The sequence below is a fragment of the Pygocentrus nattereri genome, chromosome 12, assembly GCF_015220715.1.
Source record: "Pygocentrus nattereri isolate fPygNat1 chromosome 12, fPygNat1.pri, whole genome shotgun sequence".
Classification (NCBI taxonomy): Eukaryota; Metazoa; Chordata; class Actinopteri; order Characiformes; family Serrasalmidae; genus Pygocentrus; species Pygocentrus nattereri.
This window is the reverse complement of record NC_051222.1, coordinates 13752344-13777041: the sequence shown is the minus strand read 5'-3', so window position 1 is coordinate 13777041 and position 24698 is coordinate 13752344. Positions and strand designations below refer to the sequence as shown.

The window sequence follows — 24698 nt, the reverse complement described above, 5'->3', positions numbered from 1 at the left end:
TTTGCTTAGGCAGTTAATGCAGTTGTTTCTAAAGTATTTCTGGTGTAATCAGTTCATTGATGCTTACCTGTGAACAGGTGTGAGCTTTAAGGATTGTTACTGTATCATGGCTTGAAAAATTATGTGGTGTCTTAACTGAACAAAACCTTGTATCTCCATTTTTGTAGATTTTCTGTTTTTGAGCTGCTAGGCTGTTTCATGGTGTATACTAGGATATAACGATTGGCTGCTGGGGTGTTTCTAAGTTGTTGCTAAGGTGTCTGATTGCCTGGAGGCATCTGCTACCAGTCGACATAGGTGAAACAAGTGCTGATGACGTCGTAGTGTTGAAATGCGTCCTTGTTTACTTTTAGCTCCCAAACGCTATCAGTTATAAAAGTGATCTGCAGAACTGTATTACTGAATGATGGTTTCTCATATATTTACTACATTGGAGCTCAGAGTCTTTGCTCAGGCAAAGCATCAATCTAAATTTTACTTTGTTTTTGTTGTGCAGGTCCCTGGTGAACAGCAGATGGAGAATATGTGAGTTGTCATGCAGAACTGGTGGCAGTGTACACTTTTACGTTCCAGCAATTATCCAACATCATGTCTGTGTGAAACTCTATCCTATGTTGAGCACCTTCTTTGGTCAAGTCTAGACTCAGTGACTCATTATTCTTGCTCAACCTGGGCAAGTGGCTAATTCTATACATGATTTTTTTTACATTAAACTGTGGATTATCTGTTATATATTTGGACACATGATGTTTTTTTTCATCATCTCAACACCACTTTGTGTGTTATGTACAATATATGCTTTATTCCACAGGAAATAACTGTAGTTCATTTATTTAATCAAAGTTTAGGTAAGTAAAATCTATTATATTATGTATCATTAGTTGCCCTAAGTTTTTTTTACAGTGTATGAGATATCTGATATGAGGTGTCTGCATGCCTCAGCAAAAGAAACAAAAGACACACTCTGAATGAGTCTTATTGAAGCTGCAATATATGGAAGCCTACCATCACCTTCTCTTTTTTGATCTGCCATGTGTACCTAAATCATATAGTGCTGCACTGAAATAAGTGTTTTACATGAAGCACATGATCTGTTATGAAAAAAAATATCCAAAGGGCAATTCTCTGTGGACATTAAGACAAAAGAGTACTACATTGGTTCTGCTCTCCACAAAGGGAGATCATTTGTAGTCATTAAACAACGAGACCCAACAGACAAAGAATTGTGTCCTAAGCTTCCAGAGCTAAATCTAGGCTAAATTTGAAGGACGATTTGTGGAGGTACTTTTAACTTGCATTGAAAAAGTCTTGTCATTGAAAAGGTGTAAATGGATGAGGTTTGTACAAAATTCTTCAAAATTCCAGGAATTTAAAGGAAGGCCAATTACTGTGAAGAAAATTTGTGATCACAAATTTTGCCCAAAATAATTGGAAAATGCTTGCCCATAACTTAGATGTTTATAGTATACTCTGCTGGTGTGGTTTCCACACTGCTTGTGGTTACCTCCAAAACATTGGCAGCTCTGAACATTAAAAAGTCTAGTTTTTAAGTTACCTTTCACGAAGAGGAAGAAAGTCTTGGTTTTCTCTGCTATAAGCATCTAAAGTCATGCCTCAAGGCTTCCTCCTACGCCGTTTATACATGTTTCACTCCTACACCATAGATTTGAAGTAAATACATTCCAACTAGGTAGGAGTTGCCCATTCCTCCCACATCATTCATAAAGTCATTGTTCAGTCTGTTACAAACTCAAAATTGTGGAAACAAATATCCCATTTCAGCATTTTGGCACCAGACAACACCAGGTTATGTAAAGATAGAGAACTTACCATTGCTAGATATAGGAGCAAATGACAACAGGTACAAAATAACAGTGCATGCATGGTTGAGTTAAGGGCTAAGATTTGTCTTTAAGTACACCTTTAAATTATAGGTGAAAAAATTGTTCTTTGAAGCAATGTCATATAATAGAGATATCACACTGGGTTCTTCCCTATTAAACACTTGATTCAACTAATCTGCTAATTAGCAAGGCCTTCATGAGTTGAACTCCGAGCACTGTGTAACTAAGGGGGAGCAATCACACTGTGGCCCATGACAAAGGGGGCCCCCCTACAATCTATGGGCCCCTCGTACACTGACAAAATTATACACCCATGACTCACAGAAGTCCAATTTCTTAACAATGAACTTCACCAGTAAACATCTGTCTAATCCTTCACAACCTGCAACATATTCATTTATACTTTAGATTAATGTTAGGCATTAGTGAATGAAGTGGTCTTTAGAGCATCAGCTTGTTTAAGACATCACAATATCAAATAAAGCAGCAAAATTATTACTAATTTTTTTAATCATAATAAAATAATTCATATGGGGGCCCTTTTTTCATACTGGAACCCATTTTAGTTACACCAATGACTCAGACTGTTAGAAGAGGAACAATGATAATCTGTACACAGCTGTGCCCCAGAGTCTAGTCTGACACCTCTATCATCTAGAAGAACAACTTTTGGCTCCGTAAAGTTTTGTAAATGCAGATTGGTAACAATATAAGATCTTTTTGCCCCCCAGACAGAGTTGTAGTGCGAGTAAGACCTACTACGCTGTGAGCTAATTCTTGTGTGCTAATTTTACTAAAACCTTACCTTTAGAAATACAATAACAGGAAAAATGCGCTGCAGTTCCTGCATCTTTCTTGGAATGCCGTCTTCCGAGTAGCAGCAGAGTTGCGCCACACCTGTATAGGTGTATTGTGTACTGCTAAATAATTTGACAACTTTTCCACAAACATCACAGATGTTTTGGGAAGGCCTGTTCCAGGTTGTCATTTAGAATCAATGACTTACCTGTACATCCAGTTTTAGCCAAACCCCCACCCTTTCAGACCAGTGAGCTGATGGGATATAAAGATTTGTGACCATGCTTTGGAAAGTCTCTGATGTGTCTATAGAGACACAGACAGGAGAGCTGAGAAGGAAGCACTGACCTTGACCAAGAACTTTAAATAAAAGAGGAAAAATGGGACGGGGAGTAAGTTGATTGTCGCCATCATTAATTGATTTTTATTCTTCTATAATTTATAACTTTTATGTACATTTGTAATGTTTTTTAAGTTTTTTATTCATTGTGTTTTCACAGAAAGGGAATGACAAGTACAAAGTTGCAGAAAAGGATGAAGACAAAAAAGAGGCAAAAGAGAAGGACATGGATAATCTGAAGAAAGAACTGGATTTGGTGAGACTTAATATTTTATCAAAATTGAAAGACACAAATGATTATTTGCACAAATGCTACAATTAATTCACTTTTTGCATTTTTGTGTGTCTGAAAAAGCTTTACATTTAAATTCTACATCTAAAGCATACTTCCTTATTAACAGGATGATCACAAATTGACTGTAGACGAACTCCAGCGAAAATATGGCACGGATCCTGTCAGAGTAAGTAGTACAAGAATGCATACTTTTACTGTATAATTGAAAGGTTTTACAAGGAAAAATTCTAATAGTATTTCAAATTATTTCTGAAAGGGCTTGTCCAGTTCCCGTGCAAAGGAGATCCTTGATCGTGACGGACCCAATGCCCTAACCCCACCCCCAACTACTCCAGAATGGGTCAAGTTCTGCAGACAGCTCTTTGGTGGATTCTGTACACTACTGTGGATTGGATCTTTGCTTTGTTTTATAGCATTCACAGTACAAGTTACTACAGAAAGTGATCCAACAAATGACAACGTAAGAAAGTCTTTTATTTTTTTATTTCAAATCTTAACAGTGTGAATTTGACACAACATGAGGGACTCTAGGTTGTTTAGCTTATGTTTAGTGTAATCATTACAGTTTTCTTATGTCTTGGGTCATTTTTTCCTTCAGTTGTACCTGGGTATCGTTCTTGCATCTGTGGTGTTGATCACAGGTTGCTTCTCATACTATCAAGAAGCCAAAAGCTCAAAGATCATGGAATCTTTCAAGAACCTTGTTCCACAGGTATAAGAACACAGAAACAAAAATGGTGTTGTACTAGGAATGTTACTCTCTCTGATATCATTCCATCTTGTTTTGGTTAATTCAGCATGCACTGGTCATTCGTGATGGAGAAAAGAAGAGCATTAAAGCCGAGGAAGTGGTTGCTGGTGATCTTGTGGAGATCAAAAGTGGTGACCGCATCCCTGCTGATTTACGCATCATCTCTGCGCACGGATGCAAGGTTAGATTCTAAGAAAAAAAGTAACTTTCACTTCAGTAAGTAACTATTCACTTTTATTAATGAAATGTTCAGCACTAAGCACAATCCTGTTTACTCATGTAAATACTCATAATGATAGATTAATAAAGATAGATTAAAGATTACAGCATTTTGAAAATAAAAAGGAATTGATTTTGGCCCAGCAAAAAGAATCTACTAAACACTGACTTTGTTCCTTTGACTTTTCATAGGTAGACAACTCTTCCCTTACTGGAGAATCAGAGCCTCAGCCTCGTACTCCTGAGTTTTCCCATGACAATCCACTGGAGACAAGAAATATTGTGTTCTTTTCGACAAACTGTGTTGAAGGTACCATGTAAACAGATATGCAACAATTTTGACAATTAATATTTTCAGTTGTTTTTAGAGCCAGATGGTCTCATCTACACAAAGCATATCAAACTTAGTTCCTTTTGGGCCACAACTCAACAGAGATGAGCTTTTTCTTCCTTTGATATTCCAAATTCACCTCATGATGCCTTGCTAATTAGCTGATGAGTGGAATCAGACTGCTAAACTCAAAGCTCAGAAGGAACCCATTTTGAAACCCTGATCTAGACCATACCCTCTATCTGCATGTAGTTTAAAGCAGTTTAAAGCTATTTCTATATTTGTAGGGATGAATACTGTTAAGAGAAGACCGTGGTGGGGAATGTACCTGTACTCAAATGCACCTCCTGTTGTAGGTTCAGCCTCAGGTATTGTTATCAACACTGGCGATCGCACTGTGATGGGTCGAATTGCAACGCTTGCATCAAGTCTTGAGGTTGGAAAGACTCCAATTGCCATAGAGATTGAGCACTTCATCCACATTATCACTACTGTAGCTGTTTTCCTCGGTGTCACATTCTGCACCCTGTCCCTCATCCTTGGATATGGCTGGCTGGAAGCTGTCATTTTCCTTATTGGTATCATTGTTGCCAATGTGCCTGAGGGTCTACTTGCTACCGTCACTGTAAGTCTTTCACTGCTATGTTGAAAAGTGAACAGAAGCTGAAATACAGATCAAAAATTACTTAAAATTTTTGGCAAAGTCATGATCAAAAAATGGCTGCTCATTGTAGGTGTGTCTGACTCTGACTGCCAAACGAATGGCCAAGAAGAACTGCCTAGTGAAGAATCTTGAAGCTGTAGAGACACTTGGCTCCACCTCCACCATTTGCTCTGACAAGACCGGAACCCTGACCCAGAACCGTATGACTGTAGCTCACATGTGGTTTGACAACCAGATCCATGAAGCTGACACCACAGAGAACCAGAGTGGAACCTCTTTTGACAGAAGCTCTGCCACATGGTCAGCACTTGCTCGTGTGGCTGGCCTGTGCAACCGTGCTGTCTTCCTCGCCGATCAGTCCAATGTTCCAATCCTCAAGGTGTGTCTTTATCGGATAAAATGTAATATTTATTGTTGATCCGCAATTAAAATTCCTATTTATCATACAAATTGAAGGACTAAGTCTGTAGTCTAAGTCTTGAGCCATATTTAAAAAAACTATGCCATGTTTTTGTTGTACGTTGCAATCCTCTGTACTCATTCATCGTACAGGTCAGCTTCTCATGCATCTACCACAGGGCTACTGCTACAACATGCATGCATGTGTGACTTTTCACAAGCAGAGACTCTGCCTTTATTTATGTGAAAACATAATATAATGTAATTTATAAAGTAAAAGACTTTCCTGAATATTTGATGGAACAGAGTACAGTAACTTTTTGAGACCTTTTGAGAAATTAGCTAAAAAAGTCAACTCTTAATTGGCAAAAAATGTAACAGTACCAGATTCAGACATGTAATTTTTACCCATGTATCTTTGTGATTAGTCTTGTCAGGGTGAATGATGTATTCTGTCCACTAAAGACACTAAAGTAATTGGTTGACATCAAAGAAAAACAGTCAAATGTAATTGTCAGGGCCTGTTTTCTACTTGTGAGCAGCCAAATGTGCTCACCGTGCATAAATCAAGTAGACTATCCCTAATTTTATGCACATTGGACATAGTGGCATTACATAAAGGACCTATGCCTTGAAATTAAGTCACGGATATTAGGTTTGGGTTTTTTTTTGGTTTGTTTTTTTAACCAGTTTTTCTAAATTTGGTTGTGGCCATTTCCCTCCCACTAGTTAGAACTCCCACATGAGCTTTCACATGATGCTACCAAGCTGGGAGGGAGAAGTCTAGCACATGCTTCCTGCTGTTCACATGAACCACCTCTACATCTTTACAAGTAACAAAGCAATATTAGACAGCTTAACATGCTTGGAGAAGAACACTAAATGTTATAGCAGCTAACAGATGCCAAGGAGACTGGGCTGAAATCATAAAGGGATACAATAAAAATCAAACAAATATAACACTGAAACATTGCTGCTTTTGTACATGTTTCTGTAATTGTGAAATTAATTAGAGAATGAAAAAGCTTGTTCATTATGTAATATAGATCTTTTTCCCTTTTCACAGAGAAATACTGCTGGTGATGCCTCAGAGTCTGCTCTCCTGAAGTGTATCGAACTCTGCTGTGGTTCAGTGAAGGATCTGAGAGACAAACACCCAAAGGTGGCTGAGATCCCCTTCAACTCTACTAATAAATACCAGGTAATACCACCTGTTTTTTTTTAAATAAAATACATTTCAATACGGTCCTTAGGCAATTATTAGCACTAATACCTCCTGCCATGTTTTTACTAGCTCTCAATCCACAAGAACCCAAATCCTTCCGAATCGAAGCACCTACTATTAATGAAAGGAGCACCTGAGAGGATTCTGGACAGATGTTCAAGTATTTTGCTTCAAGGAAAAGAGGAGCCCTTGGATGATGAAATGAAGGATGCTTTCCAGAACGCTTATATGAAATTAGGAGGTCTTGGAGAAAGAGTTCTTGGTGAGATTTACTGTCAAATTTGTCAGATTTACTGCTGGTCCTGTGTGGTACAGCCACCAAAAATAATGTAGGGGCAGTTGGGGTCCAAGATCCAGTTGAATGCTGGCTTTCATATTTCTAATAGAATATTAAAGAAAGTTTGATGGCTCGCACCAAGAAAAGCGACCACATCACTCCAGCTCTGGTCTCCCTTCATTGGCTTCTTGTCTATTTACCAATTTAGGGTTCTTTTAATATATTTTTAAAGGTCTTAATGGGCTAGCCACTTATTAAATTGCAGACTTGCTCCACCCTCGCTCCTCTACTGGGTCTCTGAGGTCTTTAGATCAGCTACTTCTGGCTGTTCCATAGTCTCAGCTTAAGGGTGATCATGCTTTTGTAGTCACTTTACTTTCATATCAAGACTCAAAACTTACTTTTTTACACTTGCATTTTGAAATGTTATTAATGTTTTATTTCATTATTACATTTTATTACTTTCATTACTTTTTTTTTCTAAATTAACTATTTAATCTTTACCATTATTTATTTTACACTACTTACTATTATTTATTTTTATGTATTTGTCTTTATGTAGTTGGTCAACTATTTTTTAAATGTGCTTTAAAAATAAAAATGTACTTACTATCGCGGGCTCATGTAATGCTACAGATGTTTATGTTCCATTTTATAGGTTTCTGCCATTATGTTCTTCCTGATGATCAGTTCCCTGAGGGCTTTGCATTTGACACTGAGGAGGTTAACTTTCCTACTGAAAACTTGTGCTTTGTTGGTCTCATGTCCATGATTGATCCTCCTCGTGCTGCTGTACCAGATGCAGTAGCCAAGTGTAGAAGTGCTGGAATCAAGGTAAAGCACCAAGTACATATGTGATATAATATATAACATATATCTAATAGAACATGTAATAAGACCCTATCACCCTAATATCATCCTTTATTCTCAGGTTATAATGGTCACGGGTGATCATCCAATCACAGCCAAAGCCATTGCTAAGGGAGTGGGTATCATCTCTGAGGGCAACGAGACTGTAGAAGACATTGCTGCTCGTCTAAATATTCCTATTGGAGATGTGGATCCTAGGTAATAACATACATGTCATAAGTGCACAGAGTCAAACTTATTCATACTTTTAGTAGTTAAGAGAACCAAAGTCATTGCAGACAACCATTTCTTTTCCAGAGAAGCAAAGGCCTGTGTTGTTCATGGTGGAGAGTTGAAGGACATGACACCAGAACAACTGGATGATATCCTGAAACACCATACTGAAATTGTATTTGCAAGAACCTCTCCACAGCAAAAACTCATCATTGTGGAAGGCTGCCAGCGACAGGTATCATGCATGATTTATTACTTAGTAAATGTACCCTTTCAAAGGTTCAGATGCTTGCAGTAAAGTGCAGTATCAATATTTGAACATCTATGTTTGGACCAACAGGGCGCCATTGTGGCTGTGACTGGCGATGGTGTGAATGATTCTCCTGCTCTGAAGAAGGCTGACATTGGTGTAGCTATGGGTATTGCTGGATCTGATGTCTCCAAACAGGCTGCTGACATGATCCTCTTGGATGATAACTTTGCCTCTATTGTGACTGGAGTAGAAGAAGGTAAAAATGCAGCTGACTTTTAAATTGTACAATCCAATAAGTATTTTAGCTCTTTGGCTGAAAATATAATTCTTTCATCAGGTCGTCTTATATTTGACAACTTGAAGAAATCCATCGCGTACACCCTGACCAGTAAAATCCCGGAGATGTCGCCCTTCCTCTTCTTCGTCATTGCTGGCATCCCTCTTGCTCTGGGCACTGTTACTATTCTATGTATTGACCTAGGAACAGACATGGTGAGAAACTAGAACTAAACATCATCAAGTAGGAATTTTGGTAAAATTGATGAAAATCATTGTGCTTTTGCTTCTGCAGGTACCTGCTATTTCTTTTGCATATGAGCCTGCAGAGAGTGATATCATGAAGAGGCAACCCAGAAATGCCCAAACAGATAAACTTGTGAACCAAAGGCTCATCAGCATGGCTTATGGGCAGATCGGTATGAGTAAACTGATTACATACACATAATATGCCCTGTAGATACTGCACAAAATAGGTATAGGCAAAATCCTTTCACCATTAACCAACTGTTATTAGCTGGTAATGGATGCAAGACATTAAACTTTCATTCAAAGTCATTGTAAAATACTTCATATATGCACAAGAGTGCATACATCAATTGAATTCTGTATTAATGTGCCAAGATAACAAAGAGTTTTTCTTGTATGGACCATGGAACATAGTACAGATACACTATATTGCCAAAAGTATTTGCTCGTCTGCATTCACACGTATATGAACTTAAGTGACATCCCATTCTTAATTCAAAGGGTGTAATATGATTTGCAGCTATAACAGCTCCCACTCTTCTGGGAAGACTTTCCACAAGGTTTAGGAGTGTGTTTATGTCAATTTTGGACCATTCTTCCAGAAGCACATTTGTGAGGTCAGACACTGATGTTGGATGAGAAGGCCTGGCTCGCAGTCTCTGCTCTAATTCATCCCAAAGGTGTTCTATCAGGATGAGCTCAGGACTCTGTGCAGGCCAGTCAAGTTCTTCCACACCAAACTCACTCATCCATGTCTTTATGGACCTTGCTTTGTGCACTGGTGCACAGTCCTGTTGGAACAGGAAGTGGCCGTCCCCAAACTGTTCCCACAAAGTTGGGAGCATAAAATTGTCCAAAATCTCTTGGTTCCTTTCACTGGAACTAAGGGGCCAAGCCCAACTCCTGATAAACAAACCCACACCATAATGCCCCCTCCACCAAACTAGACTTGGCACAATGCAGTCGGAGAAGTACTGTCCTCTTGGCAACCGCCAAACCCAGACTCATCCATCGGATTGCCAGACAGAGAAGCGTGATTCGTCACTCCAGAGAACACGTCTCCATTGCTCTAGAGTCCAGTGGCTTTGCATTGCGCTTGGTGATGTAAGGTTTGGATGCAGCAGCTCAGCCATGGAAACTCATTCCGTGAAGCTCTCTATGCTGTTCTTGAGCTAATTTGAAGGCCACATGAAGTTGGCGACATCTGCGCACTATGTGCCTCAGCATCCCCTTATGGAGTTAATTTTGTGCCAAAATATTTGAGAGAAGATCCTGATGTTTGAGAGGACAGCAGTGGTCTGAGCGCGCAGCTACTGAACTTGAACGCATTTGTCAGCATGTGATGCGCAGGTATACACCTTAGGATTTGCTCAACAAAACACTCTGGTTTCATTCAGAACTTCAAAACAGTACATTCCCTTTCAGAACTCACATGTGCTAAACTTGCTCAATCGCGCTATTCACCTTCAAAACACTCTGGTTTCACATGTGCTCACTGTGAAATTGATGTTTGTGTCAAAACTCCAGCCAATCGAACTGTTTGAGGGGCGGTTCCTGTCTATATCCACTGACCCCGCCCTGTCAATTTACGTGGCCTACCACTTCGTGGCTGAACTGCTGTCATTCCCAATCACTTCCACTGTGTTATAATACCACTGACAGTTGACTGTGGAATATTTAGTAGTGAGGAAATTTCACGACTGGACTTGTTGCACAGGTGGCTCCTGAGAGTGACCCCATTCTTTCACAAATACTTGTAGAAGCAGTCTGCAGGCATAGGGGCTTGGTTTTATACACCTGTGGCTTGGAAGTGATTGGAACACCTGAATTCTGTGATTTGGATGAGTGAGTGAATACTTTTGGAAATATAGTGTAGGTGGGGCCAAGCATGAGAGTGTCTATGAAGCAAACAGCCCTAACTGTATTAAATAAACATATCAAAAGAACTCTCTTAATATTTTTATTTTTATTTATTTATTTTTTATAGATAGCATTTGACAAACAATTGCTCCTTTGTCGGTTAATGATTAATCAGTTTATCATAAAACACATTCATTTAGTCAGTATATTCATGTATATTATTAAATGTATTTCATAACATGTAAAGTGAAGTATCCTCAGTTAGCATTTTTAAAAAGCAGCTTAAAGCATATCTTTTTACTTTCGTAGCTTTTGCATTTAATAGAATTTAGAGCTCACTGTGTTTGCACACTGTGAAATTAAACCTCTGCATTTACCCCATCCGTGCAGTGAAACACCCACATGATCAATGCGTACACTTGCCCGGAGCTGCGGGCAGCCCTATCCATGGCACCCGGAGAGAAATTGGGGGTTAGGTGCCTTGCTCAAGGGCACTTCAGTCATGGACTGTCGGCCGAGGGGATCGAACCGGCAACCTTCCGGTCACAGAGCTGGTTCCCTAACCTCCAGCCCATGACCGCCCCTTGATCATTTGAAAATTATGAACAATTTTGTTGTATTTCATTTTCCATTGATTTTTTTTCAAATGATTATTCCTTTCTAGGAATGATGCAAGCAGCAGCAGGGTTCTTCACCTACTTTGTGGTCCTTTCTGAGAATGGATTCATGCCATTTTTTCTGATAGGACTACGCATTAGCTGGGATGATAAGAATTGCAATGACCTGGAGGACAGCTACGGCCAGCAATGGGTACATATCACAAAGCTGAGTGGATCAAGATGAATTAAAGCAACAATGTTCACACCTAAATGAATTCTGCACCTCTGTTCCAGACGTATGAGAGCAGAAAAGTACTGGAGCACACATGCCACACTGCGTACTTCGTCAGCATTGTGATAGTGCAGGTGGCCGACACTATCATCTGTAAGACCAGGGTCAATTCCATTGTACAACAGGGAATGAGGTATGTAAACAAACAACTCACTTTGCAAAAAACAAAGCACTAACACTTTACAGTTGGGAAAAAAAGACCAGTGAAATGATGCTGCTTATGCCCTCTGCAGCAGGAACAAAGTCCTCATCTTTGGCCTTTTTGAAGAGGCAGGACTTGCACTCTTCCTGTCCTACTGCCCAGGCATGGATGTTGCGCTTAGAATGTATCCACTCAAGTAAGTTTGCTTTGTTGATGATAAAATATATCTGAATTGATAAAAAAAAATATTTTTGTTCATTCCTGCTGTAGACAGTTAATGTTGGATAATAAAAGTACATTTTTAGCTCTGTTTGGAGTTTTGTGGAATCATAGCTCTACTTCATATTAAAAGCACATTTAATCACATTGTATCTACAAAAAAACATATTAGATATTTAAGAACATTTCATCATTGGCAGTTAAAGCTGCATGTTCTTTGTATAATATATCACATCATTATCATAATTAAACGTGCCCATGGCTTAAAACAGGCCATTTAGTGCTACAGTGGCAGGGAGCTCATAAAATTGTTGTTTCTACATTGCAGAGCTTGGTGGTTAATGTGTGCTGTACCATATGCACTCCTCATCTTTTTCTATGATGAGGCAAGAAGATACCTTCTAAGGAGAAACCCAGGAGGTAAGGTGTCATATGTCTGATTATTTATTTAGTTATTGCTTTAGCAAAATTAGACCTAGCTTACGATATTGGTGCTACCTCCATGAAAGTAAAATTTGACAAAACATTGTCTAAGTGTACTTTGGCTAATTGTACAGCTTAATGATTTCAATAGCACATAACTGTCCTATAGAGCCCAAATACATAACATAAATGTTTAGTATTTGCTTCTGCTTCCATTTTGTCATAAGTTTGCCCCATGATTCTCCACTTAAAACTGTAGTCAGAAAAAACGTGTGCATTGTGCAAACATTGTGCTTCTCAAGTTGATTAAATTGTTTCCCTATTTTTCTCTACTTAGGCTGGGTGGAGAAAGAGACATATTATTGAAAAAAGTAAATCCACCCAACAGCAATTTGCCACCTGCTCCTGCCAAACATTATTCTCCATACATATATGGACATTTCTTGTGATATTCTCAAAAAGATACATGACTGCAGCCATATACATGGCATATGAATATATTATTATTTGTATTTATTTATTATTACTAAATAAATACAATATGTCACCTAAGCTATGAAATGTGTCTTGTATATTTTGTGTAATAAAAAAAATCTTGAGTTGCTTATGTGCAGAACTGTGTAAAAGTGTTTTTATTGTTGAAATACGGGTATTTCAACTACACAATACTAAAAAATGATCTGCCACATAACAGCAAAGACTGAAACATTCAGTTAAAAAATTTCATCAATCCTCAAATCCTCAGAAAGTCCTTAAAGAAATGGTGTGTTTCACTTTAAAGCTCTATTCTATTTCCACTGAATTCTAACCTAAAATATTGTGGTATCTAAAAATAATAAGCCAAAACAAGAATACGTTAGGTATTGTCAGATCGAAAAGCAATAAGAACACTTTTCAAAATGTTGTATGAACTTGTCATAGATGAAGTGTCATAGATTAGCTAAACCCTGCAGGCTGTTGGAACTGATTGCCTCAGATTGGGCACTGTTTTACACCATAACATTATGGCAAGATCAGATCATGGCTTTGAATTCAAGGCAGTGCAGTATCACCTTGATAAATATCACCATCACTTTGTCATTTTAGAATATATTTTATCACATCAGGACCTCGTTACTAATTTCCCCCCCATTTTTATTATCATAGTTTTTAACAGAATGTGTGAACATCAGCTGTCCTGTACATTTGGTGAGCACCAGCACAAGACCAGTAGCACCAAATTTGGAAGCAACATTAAACAAAGGTGCTCTTAAATAGATTCAATTAATATAGCAGTTTTCATTCTTTAATATCTGTTGTTAAGATATGCATTCAAGTAGACATCTTCATGTTGTTGTTAAGAGCTTGCTTAGCTAGCTGCCCTTTCGTTAGAGAGACTTTGTTAGAGGGAAGTGTGAAGGACGACCCAGTCAGCTACAAAAGGTTAGATCTGACATTTTGCTGACTAAGCAATCACAACCAACCAGTTGCAAATACGTTCACTTACAAAGAAACAATTTCTAGTGCACATGTGCCCTTGTTGAACTTGTTGCCCTTGTCCTAATGATGTCAATCATGGAAGAAGCACCTGTTAGTCTTTGCCCTAGAAATTACTGAATTATGGAGTGGGATCTTTTTGTTTATTTATTTATAGTGCTGTAATGTACTTGGTCTAAAAAAATATTGATTTAATATACCATTGATGACATACCATACTGTGTAAAATCAGAGACCATCCTTCATTTGGTCAATTTCATGTTAAATTGCCCATTTGTAATTATTAATTTGCCTGGAGATATTTCTGAGGAGATCTACATGTGAAGGCAACAGGAAAGTCAAAGGAGTCAAAAAAATCAGGAGTTTTCAAACCTGGAGTTCAAAAAACGAAAAGATGAAAATGGGACCTCTAACAAACATGCAAGATATGTCAGAGCATCAAAATAAACTGTACTTAAAGCTTTCATCTGTAAAAGTAGAACATCAAGCTGCCCTCCTGTCTTCTCACTACGTTCCATGTGAGAAGACAACTCAACCCTATGGATCTTAAAACATGTAGCTGTTATTAAGCCATTACTGAGAAAAGGAAGCTGCTGGTGTTCTCAGGATGATGGACTGACCACTCCAGAGCCCAGACCTCAGTGGTCTTGGACTGTGCAACCAAATTTAAAGTCTGAACTTTGGAGGTGTGAAAAATATCCCTGAAGAGTTCTTTGAAAAACAAAGATATATATGAATATAAAATAAATGAATAATTGTCTAATGATGCAAAATACTGTAATTATGCTCAAAATATGCTGGTGAGAGTAGAAATAAACACAAACTTAAAAAAATAATAATGTAATTATGTAAATACTCTCTTTTTCATTTTATACCTGTGCCATATATCTCTTTCAGGAAACCCAGTATTTACAGTTACAGTTAGTATCTAATGTAATATAGTTTTTACAGCCAAAATCACTCACTTCCCAGAAAACTAACTATGAATAAAGCAATATATATATATATATATATATATATATATATATATATATATATATATATATATATATATATACACACCAATTTGTACAAATTATATTTTGCTACTTCATGAGACATAATAAGTACTCACCCTGTTACATGCCATCTTTCTTGTGAAAGTCGATAGTCGAGAATAGGTTGTTGTCCTCTTGTAAGCTAGTTTAGACACATACCACCCGAACACCTGAAGGGGAGGAGTTTGGAGTAAATTGTGGCAGACATTGATGCTATGATTTACTCAACCTTCCTCTATACAGGTAGGTCATTTGAGCTTCTCAATGACAAGAACAGGAGTACACATAAATTTGTCCTCAAACAGCTTGTTCACATCCTACACGTTTATGGTATAAACACTTCATTGTTCTCTGCACTCTGCATCATCCATATGAAGATGACACCATTCTGTATGTGGTTGCACCTACACTAAAGCAAAGAACAGTTTATAGTAAACTTTCTACAAAGCAGAATGAATATGTTTAGGCTTATGTATGCTTTACTACAAAGTTGCCAGCAAGTTTACTCCTTTTAGAACAAAGTAGTTTTTAACTCAAAGATCTGAAGTTTTCAAAAAAGAAATGTGTAGACAGAACTAGAAATTATGAGTATAGTATTTATTTATTTATTTATTTAGCATCTTCCCAGGCCAAAGTCACAAAGTCCTTCACAACAGAATAAAATATACAGTAAAACTAAATAAAAATGACATAATCCAAGATTTTTAAAAACAATACAAAATACAGATTTTTGTTTTTACCCCTATTTAGAATGATATATTACAAATAACATTGTATGTATAACAACAGGTAACAAATCAAACAAACAAGACTTTTTATCACTGATCTTGTCATGTCTTAAAGATAATTTATACTCACTCTTTATTATTGTCTGTAATTTTTTAAAATTAAAACTTAATCATCCTTTTTATCACTATTAACAATTCAGTTGACTCACTGAATATATCAAATGACCTACCTGTATGGATACACTATGTATCTACAATATTTCTAAAAGTGTGTCCACAAACTTACCCCTTTCCTAGTTGTTTAGGGAAGGTTTTTGATTGGATGACATTGAGAAGTTCAGATGACCTACCTGTATGTCCCAATCGTATCCGAATCTCCTCCTCTTCATGCAGGTGAGCTTGTGGAGTATAAAAGCAGATGGACCTTATTCTGAGATGCAGAGACTGTAATGTGTCTCTGGAGACAATAACAGCAGGACGGCGGGGGGATTCCACCAAATTTTGGAGGAGAATGGGATTAGGAGTGAGTGAACTACGTCTTAATTGTGTACCTCTTGTAATCACTTTATGACTCTCTTTTCTTTTGTCCTTGGTAGTTTTCTTCCATATGGCATATCATTCTTCTTACATAGTGTAATCAAAGTGTTTCGTTCTATTATTTTAAGGTGAATTACTTTGTGCAAATTTCTACTAATTTTACTGTATTTCACTAATGAATTCATTTGAAATTATTTTTATAGACGGGGAATGAAAGATACACATTGACATCAACCTCTGAGAATGAGCATAAAAAGAAGAAAAAAGGAAAGAAAGATCAAAAAGACCTAGAAGAATTGAAGAAAGAAGTGGACCTGGTAAGGATCTTGCATTTATATTTATTAATTATTTATATAATTTTTTTTTTAATGTATTTTAATTATTGCTTACATTATGTTTCTCCTGTGCAGGATGATCACAAGCTGACACCAGAAGAGCTTCAGCGTAAATATGGCACTGATCTTATTAGGGTGAGAAAATTTTGAGACAGAACAAAAGCAGTTTAATACCAAGATTTTTTCCTGTTTATATACATTCTTTCTTGCACTGCCATAAAACTAGACCTTTAATGCAGAAGCATTGAAAACTTAAAGACTGCTAAGAGTGAAGAGAACTTTATTGATATGAATTGTAACAAAGCAGAGTAGAATTTGCATCAGCTTGCGTTAGCAAATATCTAATACCTCTGTTGAACTTTCATTTCAGGGTTTGTCCTACTACCGTGCCAAGGAGATTCTTGAGCGTGATGGGCCCAACGCTCTAACCCCCCCTCCAACAACCCCAGAATGGGTCAAGTTCTGCAAACAGCTCTTTGGTGGATTCTGCACTCTGCTGTGGATTGGTGCTTTCCTTTGTTTTCTGGCCTACACGATACAGGTTTCCACAGAGAGTGAGCCTGTAAATGACAATGTAAGAAGAATGTAAAGTCAAAAATAAGTTACATTTCAACAACATACAATTTTATGCTTAATCATAAAGCACTACTACATTACATGTATATGTTTATTTCCTTTCAGCTGTACCTTGGTATTGTACTTGCAGCTGTGGTGATGATCACAGGATGTTTCTCATACTATCAAGAAGCTAAGAGCTCAAAGATCATGGAATCCTTCAAGAAACTTGTTCCACAGGTAAAGATGACCTAAGTATATTGCAAATACAACTTTCTTTCACTGCATGCATACCGTAACTCACCTGACGGTGCTTTGGTTTATATAGCAAGCCCTGGTTATTCGAGACGGTGAGAAGAAGAGCATTAATGCTGAAGATGTGGTGGTTGGTGACCTTGTGGAAGTTAAGGGTGGTGACCGAATCCCTGCTGATCTGCGGATTATTGCTGCACAGGGATGCAAGGTCAGTTAATCAGCGCTTCTACAAATAGCTAACAACAATTTTATCATAAAATATGATAAAGTATATGATCATTTTCATACTCTTTCAGGTGGATAACTCTTCTCTTACTGGCGAATCTGAGCCCCAAACTCGCACCCCTCAGTTTTCCCATGAGAATCCTCTAGAGACAAAGAATATAGCTTTCCTGTCCACAAACTGCGTTGAAGGTACACAAATGAAACTGTGACCCTGATAAAGAGTTTCTATTGATTTTTCAAAATGTCATTTGGAGTGTTTTGAAGTGCATTTTGAAGAGAAAAGTACTAACTCCGATTTCTTCATAGTTTTGTTGAAGCCTATAAGAGAAATAAACTAATTTCATTTAATATCCAAAACAACCAATGTACCTGCAGTTCAGACTTTTTATATGCAATACTGATAATGGTCAAATAGCGGTGATGTATTATTGGTGATATTTAACCATCTTTCAGAGGCATATAAAACTTTAGACATCTGGTTCCTCTCACCAGTACCGTGAGTAATTTTAAGACTTGTAACTTTCTCTAAAATGGCGCATTTCACATCAAACCATTCCAAATGAGTTTGTTTTGTCTTTATATTTCATTATGCGGAAATTTTGAATACAATTATATAAATGATGAACCATCAAAGTTTAATAACTTATATGATTCTTCCACAGGTTCTGCCACAGGTATTGTTATCAACACTGGTGATCACACTGTGATGGGTCGTATTGCTACCCTTGCCTCCAGCCTTGAAGTTGGACAGACCCCAATTAACATAGAGATTGAGCACTTCATCCACATTATCACTGGTGTGGCATTTTTCCTGGGTGGAACCTTCTGCATTCTTTCCCTCATCCTTGGATATGGCTGGCTGGAAGCTGTCATTTTCCTTATTGGACTCATTGTTGCTAATGTGCCCGAAGGTTTACTTGCTACAGTCACTGTAAGTATTGTACTGAGTAAGGCAAACTCCATATGGTTCAACAGACAGCAAAAAATCCTTGCAGATGTCATTGTTGTTAATGTAATTGCAAAGTTATGTGATATTACTAGTAAGTACTGTATGTAATATTATTTCAAATCTGAACTCTTTTAAATTGTATTTATATACAATTTATACAGTAGTTGTTTCACATATTTGTCTAATGTAGTCTAATGTAATCTGTTAGAGTTAAACATTTGTTAGCAGAGCTAAAAAAATTCTTTTTCCTTTGAATTTTTTAGGCCCTCACTTTGGTTTCATAACTACATAATTTCTATAATAGTTTATAATAGTATATAATAGTATATAATAGTATATAATGATAATATAATCTGATCATATTTTGATTTTTAAGAATATTAAAAATACTAAGTCCAGGACTTAATGGCGTAAAGGTGCTTAAAGCTTAATTTATTTTAGCCAGCTGTATTTCAGTAATGTGACCTCTAAGAGCTATTGCCTCACTGCTTAATATGAGAACAAAAACCTACTGAAAATATTCTTTGATTCTTAATATAAATCTCTATTGAGAGAAAGCAAATGCATATGTGAACATGTGTGTATGTATATATTTAATATCCAAATATGTTTCTGAATATCCAAATTAGCAGCTACTTGTACATTTTTTGGTTAATTATACACTCTCAAAAACTTGTAGGTTCTTGTGGTTCCAGGAAAGAACTTGATACATTGGTATAGAACCTTTACATGTGAAAATTGTTCAAAGTTAAAAAAAAAACACATCACACATCTCATTACAAAAATGATCCTTTAAATATCCATTCACTGAAGGGTTCTTTAGGGAACCAATAATGATTTTCATCGGCATTTATCCATAGAACCCTTTTAGCACCTTTTTAAAGAGTTTATTTACACAACACTAGATTGATATTTTATCTTGAAACTATCACTTTTAGGTGTGTCTGACTCTGACTGCCAAACGAATGGCCAAGAAGAACTGTCTGGTGAAGAATCTTGAAGCTGTAGAGACACTTGGTTCCACCTCCACCATTTGTTCTGACAAGACTGGAACCCTCACCCAGAACCGTATGACTGTAGCTCACATGTGGTTTGACAATGAGATCCATGAAGCCGACACCACAGAGAACCAGAGTGGAACCTCTTTTGATAGAAGCTCTCCCACATGGTCAGCACTTGCTCGTGTGGCTGGCCTATGCAACCGTGCTGTCTTCCTTGCTGACCAGGCCAATATTCCAGTTCTTAAGGTGTGCCTGTGTATCAAAATATTCTATAAAGGTTCATCTCAGACAACAGTGTCAAAATCGGATTGATCTTTGAGTAAATAGTCTTTACAAGCAACTATTGCTAAGTAATGCCGAATGTTTTCATCTTTTGCAGAGGGACACCACTGGTGATGCTTCAGAATCTGCACTACTGAAGTGTATTGAGCTCTGCTGTGGTTCAGTGAAGGACATGAGAGACAAATACACAAAGATTGCTGAGATCCCCTTCAACTCCACCAACAAATACCAGGTACTTTGTTTTCACTTGTGTGAATAAACTTTCACATAAAACGGCAAGATACTGTAAGTCTAACATCAACTGTTATGATCTGATCTGTCATGCACTAGCTTTCAATCCACAAGAACCCCAATTCCACAGAGACCAAGAACCTGCTGGTAATGAAAGGAGCCCCTGAAAGAATCCTGGACAGATGCTCAACCATTTTGATTCAGGGAAAAGAGCAACCCCTAGATGATGAAATGAAGGATGCTTTCCAGAACGTATATGTGAAACTGGGTGGCCTTGGAGAAAGAGTGCTAGGCAAGCAACTCATGTGAAGCGGAAACTTCAAGCATTTGAGTTCTCTAAATATAATACACAAGTAGGCAAATGTAAAAATGACATTTTTTTGCAGGCTTCTGCCATTTTAATCTCCCTGATGATCAGTTTCCTGAGGGATTTGGATTTGACAGTGAAGATGTAAACTTCCCCACTGAGAACCTGTGCTTTGTTGGCCTCATGTCCATGATTGACCCTCCTCGTGCTGCAGTACCAGATGCTGTCTCTAAATGCAGGAGTGCTGGAATCAAGGTAAACCCTTTTAGCTCTCAGTTATGTTCAGACAGCAGAATATGATTTCACAAACATAGTACTTTATTTTTTTCAAATTTGCTTAGGTTATCATGGTCACAGGTGATCACCCAATCACAGCTAAAGCCATTGCTAAGGGTGTGGGCATCATTTCTGAGGGCAGTGAGACAGTAGAAGACATTGCTGCTCGTCTGCACATTCCTGTTGAGGAGGCCAACCCCAGGTAGACCATATTTTATAATTTTTTTTTTCACTTTTCTGAAATGCATCAGGTCAGTCAAAGTAACAATAAATGTCTTTGCAGGGATGCAAAGGCCTGTGTGGTCCATGGAGGAGATCTGAAAAATATGACCCCACAGCAGCTGGATGACATTCTGAAGTACCACACTGAGATAGTGTTTGCTAGAACGTCTCCTCAGCAAAAACTGATCATTGTGGAAGGCTGCCAGCGCCTGGTACATTTCATTAGGACACCAACATATTCATTGTTCTGTAGCTTAGGGTATTTTGTTTATTCATTTTTGCAATTAAACTTCTGCCAATAGGGTGCCATTGTGGCTGTGACTGGTGATGGTGTCAATGATTCTCCTGCTCTGAAGAAGGCTGACATTGGTGTAGCTATGGGTATTGCTGGATCTGATGTCTCCAAACAGGCTGCTGACATGATCCTTCTGGATGACAACTTTGCCTCCATTGTGACTGGAGTGGAGGAAGGTAGATACTACTGAAAAGTGAAATGTCTTATGCATGTTACAGGTGTTCATATTTGTCTAAAAATTTCATTCTCTTACCAGGTCGTCTTATATTTGACAACTTGAAGAAATCCATTGCGTACACCCTGACCAGTAAAATCCCGGAGATGTCACCCTTCCTCTTCTTCGTCATTGCTGGCATCCCTCTTGCTCTGGGCACTGTCACTATTTTATGCATTGATCTAGGAACAGACATGGTAAGGATGAAAGCATTTCACATATACATGTACATATAACTGTGTATAGGCGATTAAACTAACTGTGGCTTTTTATTCACCTTACAGGTACCTGCTATTTCTTTGGCCTATGAAGGTCCTGAGAGTGATATCATGAAGAGGCAGCCCAGAAATGCGAAAACAGACAAATTAGTGAATGAAAGGCTCATCAGTATGGCTTATGGTCAAATTGGTATGCAAACACAAGATTCCTAAGAATTTTGCAGAAGAAAATGCCTGTTAGTACTTTCCTCCAAAGGTGCTGAGATCTATACTGAGTCAGTAGTCCAATCATCTATTGTGCAATAGGAGAGATATGCATCTACAACAGAAATGAGAGAAAAATTAACTTATGGCATTTGATGGACACTCTTATAAAGAGCAACTTACAATTTAATCATTTTTACAGAGGAAAGCAAATGTAGCAGTAGGAATCTGTTGGCTTGATATGCTTTTGCTTTATAGGGATGATGCAGGCAGTAGGAGGGTTCTTCACCTACTTTGTGATCCTTGCTGAGAATGGATTCCTGCCCTTGTTTTTGATTGGACTGCGCGTTAATTGGGATGATCAGTATTGTAATGATTTAGAGGACAGCTATGGCCAGCAGTGGGTATGTAACACAAATCAGGAGCAATCAAGATGTGACTGATAGAAATACCCATTTCAATCGCCAAAATGTTTTCTTCAACATGCTTCTGTATATTTTTTTAGACTTATGAACACAGAAAAATCGTGGAGTACACATGCCACACTGCATTCTTTGTCAGCATTGTGATTGTGCAGTGGACTGACTTGATCATATGTAAGACCAGGACGAACTCACTCATTCACCAGGGAATGAAGTACGTCAACAAAATGAAAATAATAATAACAATATAAAGCCATCAGAGACTTTAGAGTTTAACTGCATTCAATAACTTTTTTTTTTAGAAACAAAGTCCTAAACTTTGGCCTGCTCGAAGAGACAGCTTTGGCAGCCTTCCTGTCCTATTGCCCAGGCATGGACGTTGCTGTTAGAATGTACCCACTCAAGTAAGTTACACTGTCAAAAAAGTGTTTGTGAAATATGTTGAAGACCAGCACTAAAATGGTTTTGTACAAGCACAGCATAAGAAAAGTGTGTAAACTATTAGTAATAATTACTAATTACTAATAAATCTATTAGTATCTGTTTCAGGGGCATAGACAGATGGGCTCATAAACAAACAAGAAACAATTATTTGCAGTAGAAAAACAAAAAAATGCAGACAGACGTGTGTTTTTTTTACAATGTTAATACTGCTTGGTCAGCATTTTCACTTCATCGTTCTGGTGTCTGAGGTTCTCCGTTCTTATCGCTAATGCCAGTGCATGACCATTAAATGTTTCATACTTCAAAGTTGCTTCTGCAGGAAAACCAGAAAGTAGATCAGACTATAACTCAGCAGGATATGGAACAGAAAAAAACATAGTCATTGTAACTTCTCTGACTGCATTGAACATTAAGCCATTTTAAACATATAGCCTAAACATAACAACAATAACATGGAGAAAAGAAATATAGCCAGATTAACTGTAGTGTGTTTACAGTGTAGTTAATCTGTATTTTACTGCACCTCTAGGAGATTTCTATGGGTGGAACCATTTGCTTACTGTAATACACAAATGATGGTACCTTAGTATCATATAATGTTCATTCATGTCATGCGTTACTTTTGTTTCCATGTACGTTAATACCACAAGATGCTTCAGTGAGCTTAACCACTGTTGTTTCTACTTCCTTACTTCCACCTTGTATTAAAACTTAACTATTATTCCTCCCTTTCAGACCCTGGTGGTGGTTATGTCCTGTACCGTATTCACTCCTCATCTTCATCTATGATGAGGTCAGAAAATACATCCTTCGGCGGAACCCAGGAGGTAAGAGCTTTGAGCTTTTTATTTCCTTTATCAATAGGTGAAAAATGATATTTCTCTGTCCCAACAATAAAAAATTGCTATGAAACAATTACCCAATGAGAAAGAACATGAGATAAACACAGTTTTAGTAAAATTGAATATATACATATTTGTGATCATAAAGAAGCATTATAAAGGAGCATTTCTAATTTCTGTTTCCCTTTTATAGGCTGGATAGAAAAAGAGACATACTATTAAACCATCCCTCTGTGACCCCTCTGCTCCCAATACATCCATGGTCACATCACAATTTGTTCGGTGCTGAAGTTTATACCATAATAAAAATGCTTAACCCAGAAAAAATGTGTCTGATGGATTTATTATACTATGTTCTTATATGGAAAATGAGAGGCACAGTCAGGATATTAGGATGAATCTACACATCTAAACAAAATTGGGCCACTAACCAGACTGGTAGACTGACTGACTGTCTGTCTTAGGAAAGATAACTTCCACATAGAGTAATGAAAAACATCAACAGTGTCTGCATTCATGAAACGTCTTAGAGCGGGAGTGCTGATCTAGGATCAGATTCTTCTCTGATTTACTATGACTTTACTAAGGGGAACATATCCTAGATCAGCAATCCTATTCTGAGAGGTTTGAATGAATGAATGAATAAGGCCCAGTCCTACAGCACTGTGTAAAAGTTAAAGACCACTCTTTATTTATTATATAATTTTTTAAAATTTTATTTGAGGGGTTTATGGACTGATAAGCCTGAATTCTGGATTGTGAATCTTTGTGATTGTGAGAAACAGAAAAAGCAACCTCTAAGACTGAATTTTGGAGGTGTGGAAAAAAATCCTTTCTGATTTCTTTGAAAAACTAAAAGCAATTCTCCCAAAAAAGAATGAAAGCTGTATTAAAGTTGAAGCATGGACCCACTAAATGTTGGAAAATGTGACACTTTATTTTGTCGTTGTGACTTCTGTGTAATCGTCTGTTAGATATATTTATGTTTCCCTGATACTGAAATGGTATAACTTGTACTTAATGGGAGTTCTGAGTGGAAATGAAATAAATGAAAGAGTGGTCTCTGAATTTGGCACAGTACTTTCTTTTCTTCTAACCATAACA

The 24698-nt window shown here is 37.5% G+C and overlaps 2 protein-coding genes across 2 annotated transcripts; both read left to right on the top strand.

Annotated features, from left to right (window-relative positions):
* The first annotated feature begins 2943 nt into the window (after positions 1 to 2943).
* Positions 2944 to 13100, top strand: LOC108429867 (sodium/potassium-transporting ATPase subunit alpha-1-like). The gene is made up of 22 exons (XM_017701927.1): positions 2944 to 3034; positions 3143 to 3238; positions 3384 to 3443; positions 3534 to 3737; positions 3876 to 3989; positions 4075 to 4209; positions 4440 to 4557; positions 4935 to 5203; positions 5313 to 5621; positions 6708 to 6842; positions 6936 to 7128; positions 7802 to 7977; positions 8075 to 8211; positions 8311 to 8461; positions 8567 to 8735; positions 8817 to 8971; positions 9051 to 9174; positions 11529 to 11674; positions 11758 to 11888; positions 11989 to 12093; positions 12445 to 12536; positions 12877 to 13100. The coding sequence occupies exons 1-22, from the start codon at positions 3023 to 3025 to the stop codon at positions 12903 to 12905; spliced, it is 3060 nt and encodes a 1019-aa protein (XP_017557416.1). The 5' UTR covers positions 2944 to 3022; the 3' UTR covers positions 12906 to 13100.
* Positions 13101 to 16227: 3127 nt separating this feature from the next.
* Positions 16228 to 23921, top strand: LOC108429869 (sodium/potassium-transporting ATPase subunit alpha-1-like). The gene is made up of 22 exons (XM_017701928.1): positions 16228 to 16303; positions 16521 to 16634; positions 16728 to 16787; positions 17023 to 17226; positions 17334 to 17447; positions 17536 to 17670; positions 17759 to 17876; positions 18350 to 18618; positions 19575 to 19883; positions 20017 to 20151; positions 20250 to 20442; positions 20537 to 20712; positions 20799 to 20935; positions 21017 to 21167; positions 21258 to 21426; positions 21507 to 21661; positions 21749 to 21872; positions 22145 to 22290; positions 22392 to 22522; positions 22611 to 22712; positions 23488 to 23579; positions 23788 to 23921. The coding sequence occupies exons 1-22, from the start codon at positions 16292 to 16294 to the stop codon at positions 23814 to 23816; spliced, it is 3075 nt and encodes a 1024-aa protein (XP_017557417.1). The 5' UTR covers positions 16228 to 16291; the 3' UTR covers positions 23817 to 23921.
* The last annotated feature ends 777 nt before the right edge of the window (positions 23922 to 24698 follow it).

What these genes read in the sequence shown, in the direction of transcription:
- LOC108429867 (XM_017701927.1), top strand. An exon ending in TCAAGAACCTTGTTCCACAG is followed by an intron (nt 3,990 to 4,074) that starts GTATAAGAACAC and finishes TGGTTAATTCAG; the next exon opens with CATGCACTGGTCATTCGTGA. An exon ending in GTCTACTTGCTACCGTCACT is followed by an intron (nt 5,204 to 5,312) that starts GTAAGTCTTTCA and finishes TGCTCATTGTAG; the next exon opens with GTGTGTCTGACTCTGACTGC.
- LOC108429869 (XM_017701928.1), top strand. An exon ending in TGGAAGGCTGCCAGCGCCTG is followed by an intron (nt 21,168 to 21,257) that starts GTACATTTCATT and finishes TTCTGCCAATAG; the next exon opens with GGTGCCATTGTGGCTGTGAC. An exon ending in ACAGCTATGGCCAGCAGTGG is followed by an intron (nt 22,291 to 22,391) that starts GTATGTAACACA and finishes ATATTTTTTTAG; the next exon opens with ACTTATGAACACAGAAAAAT.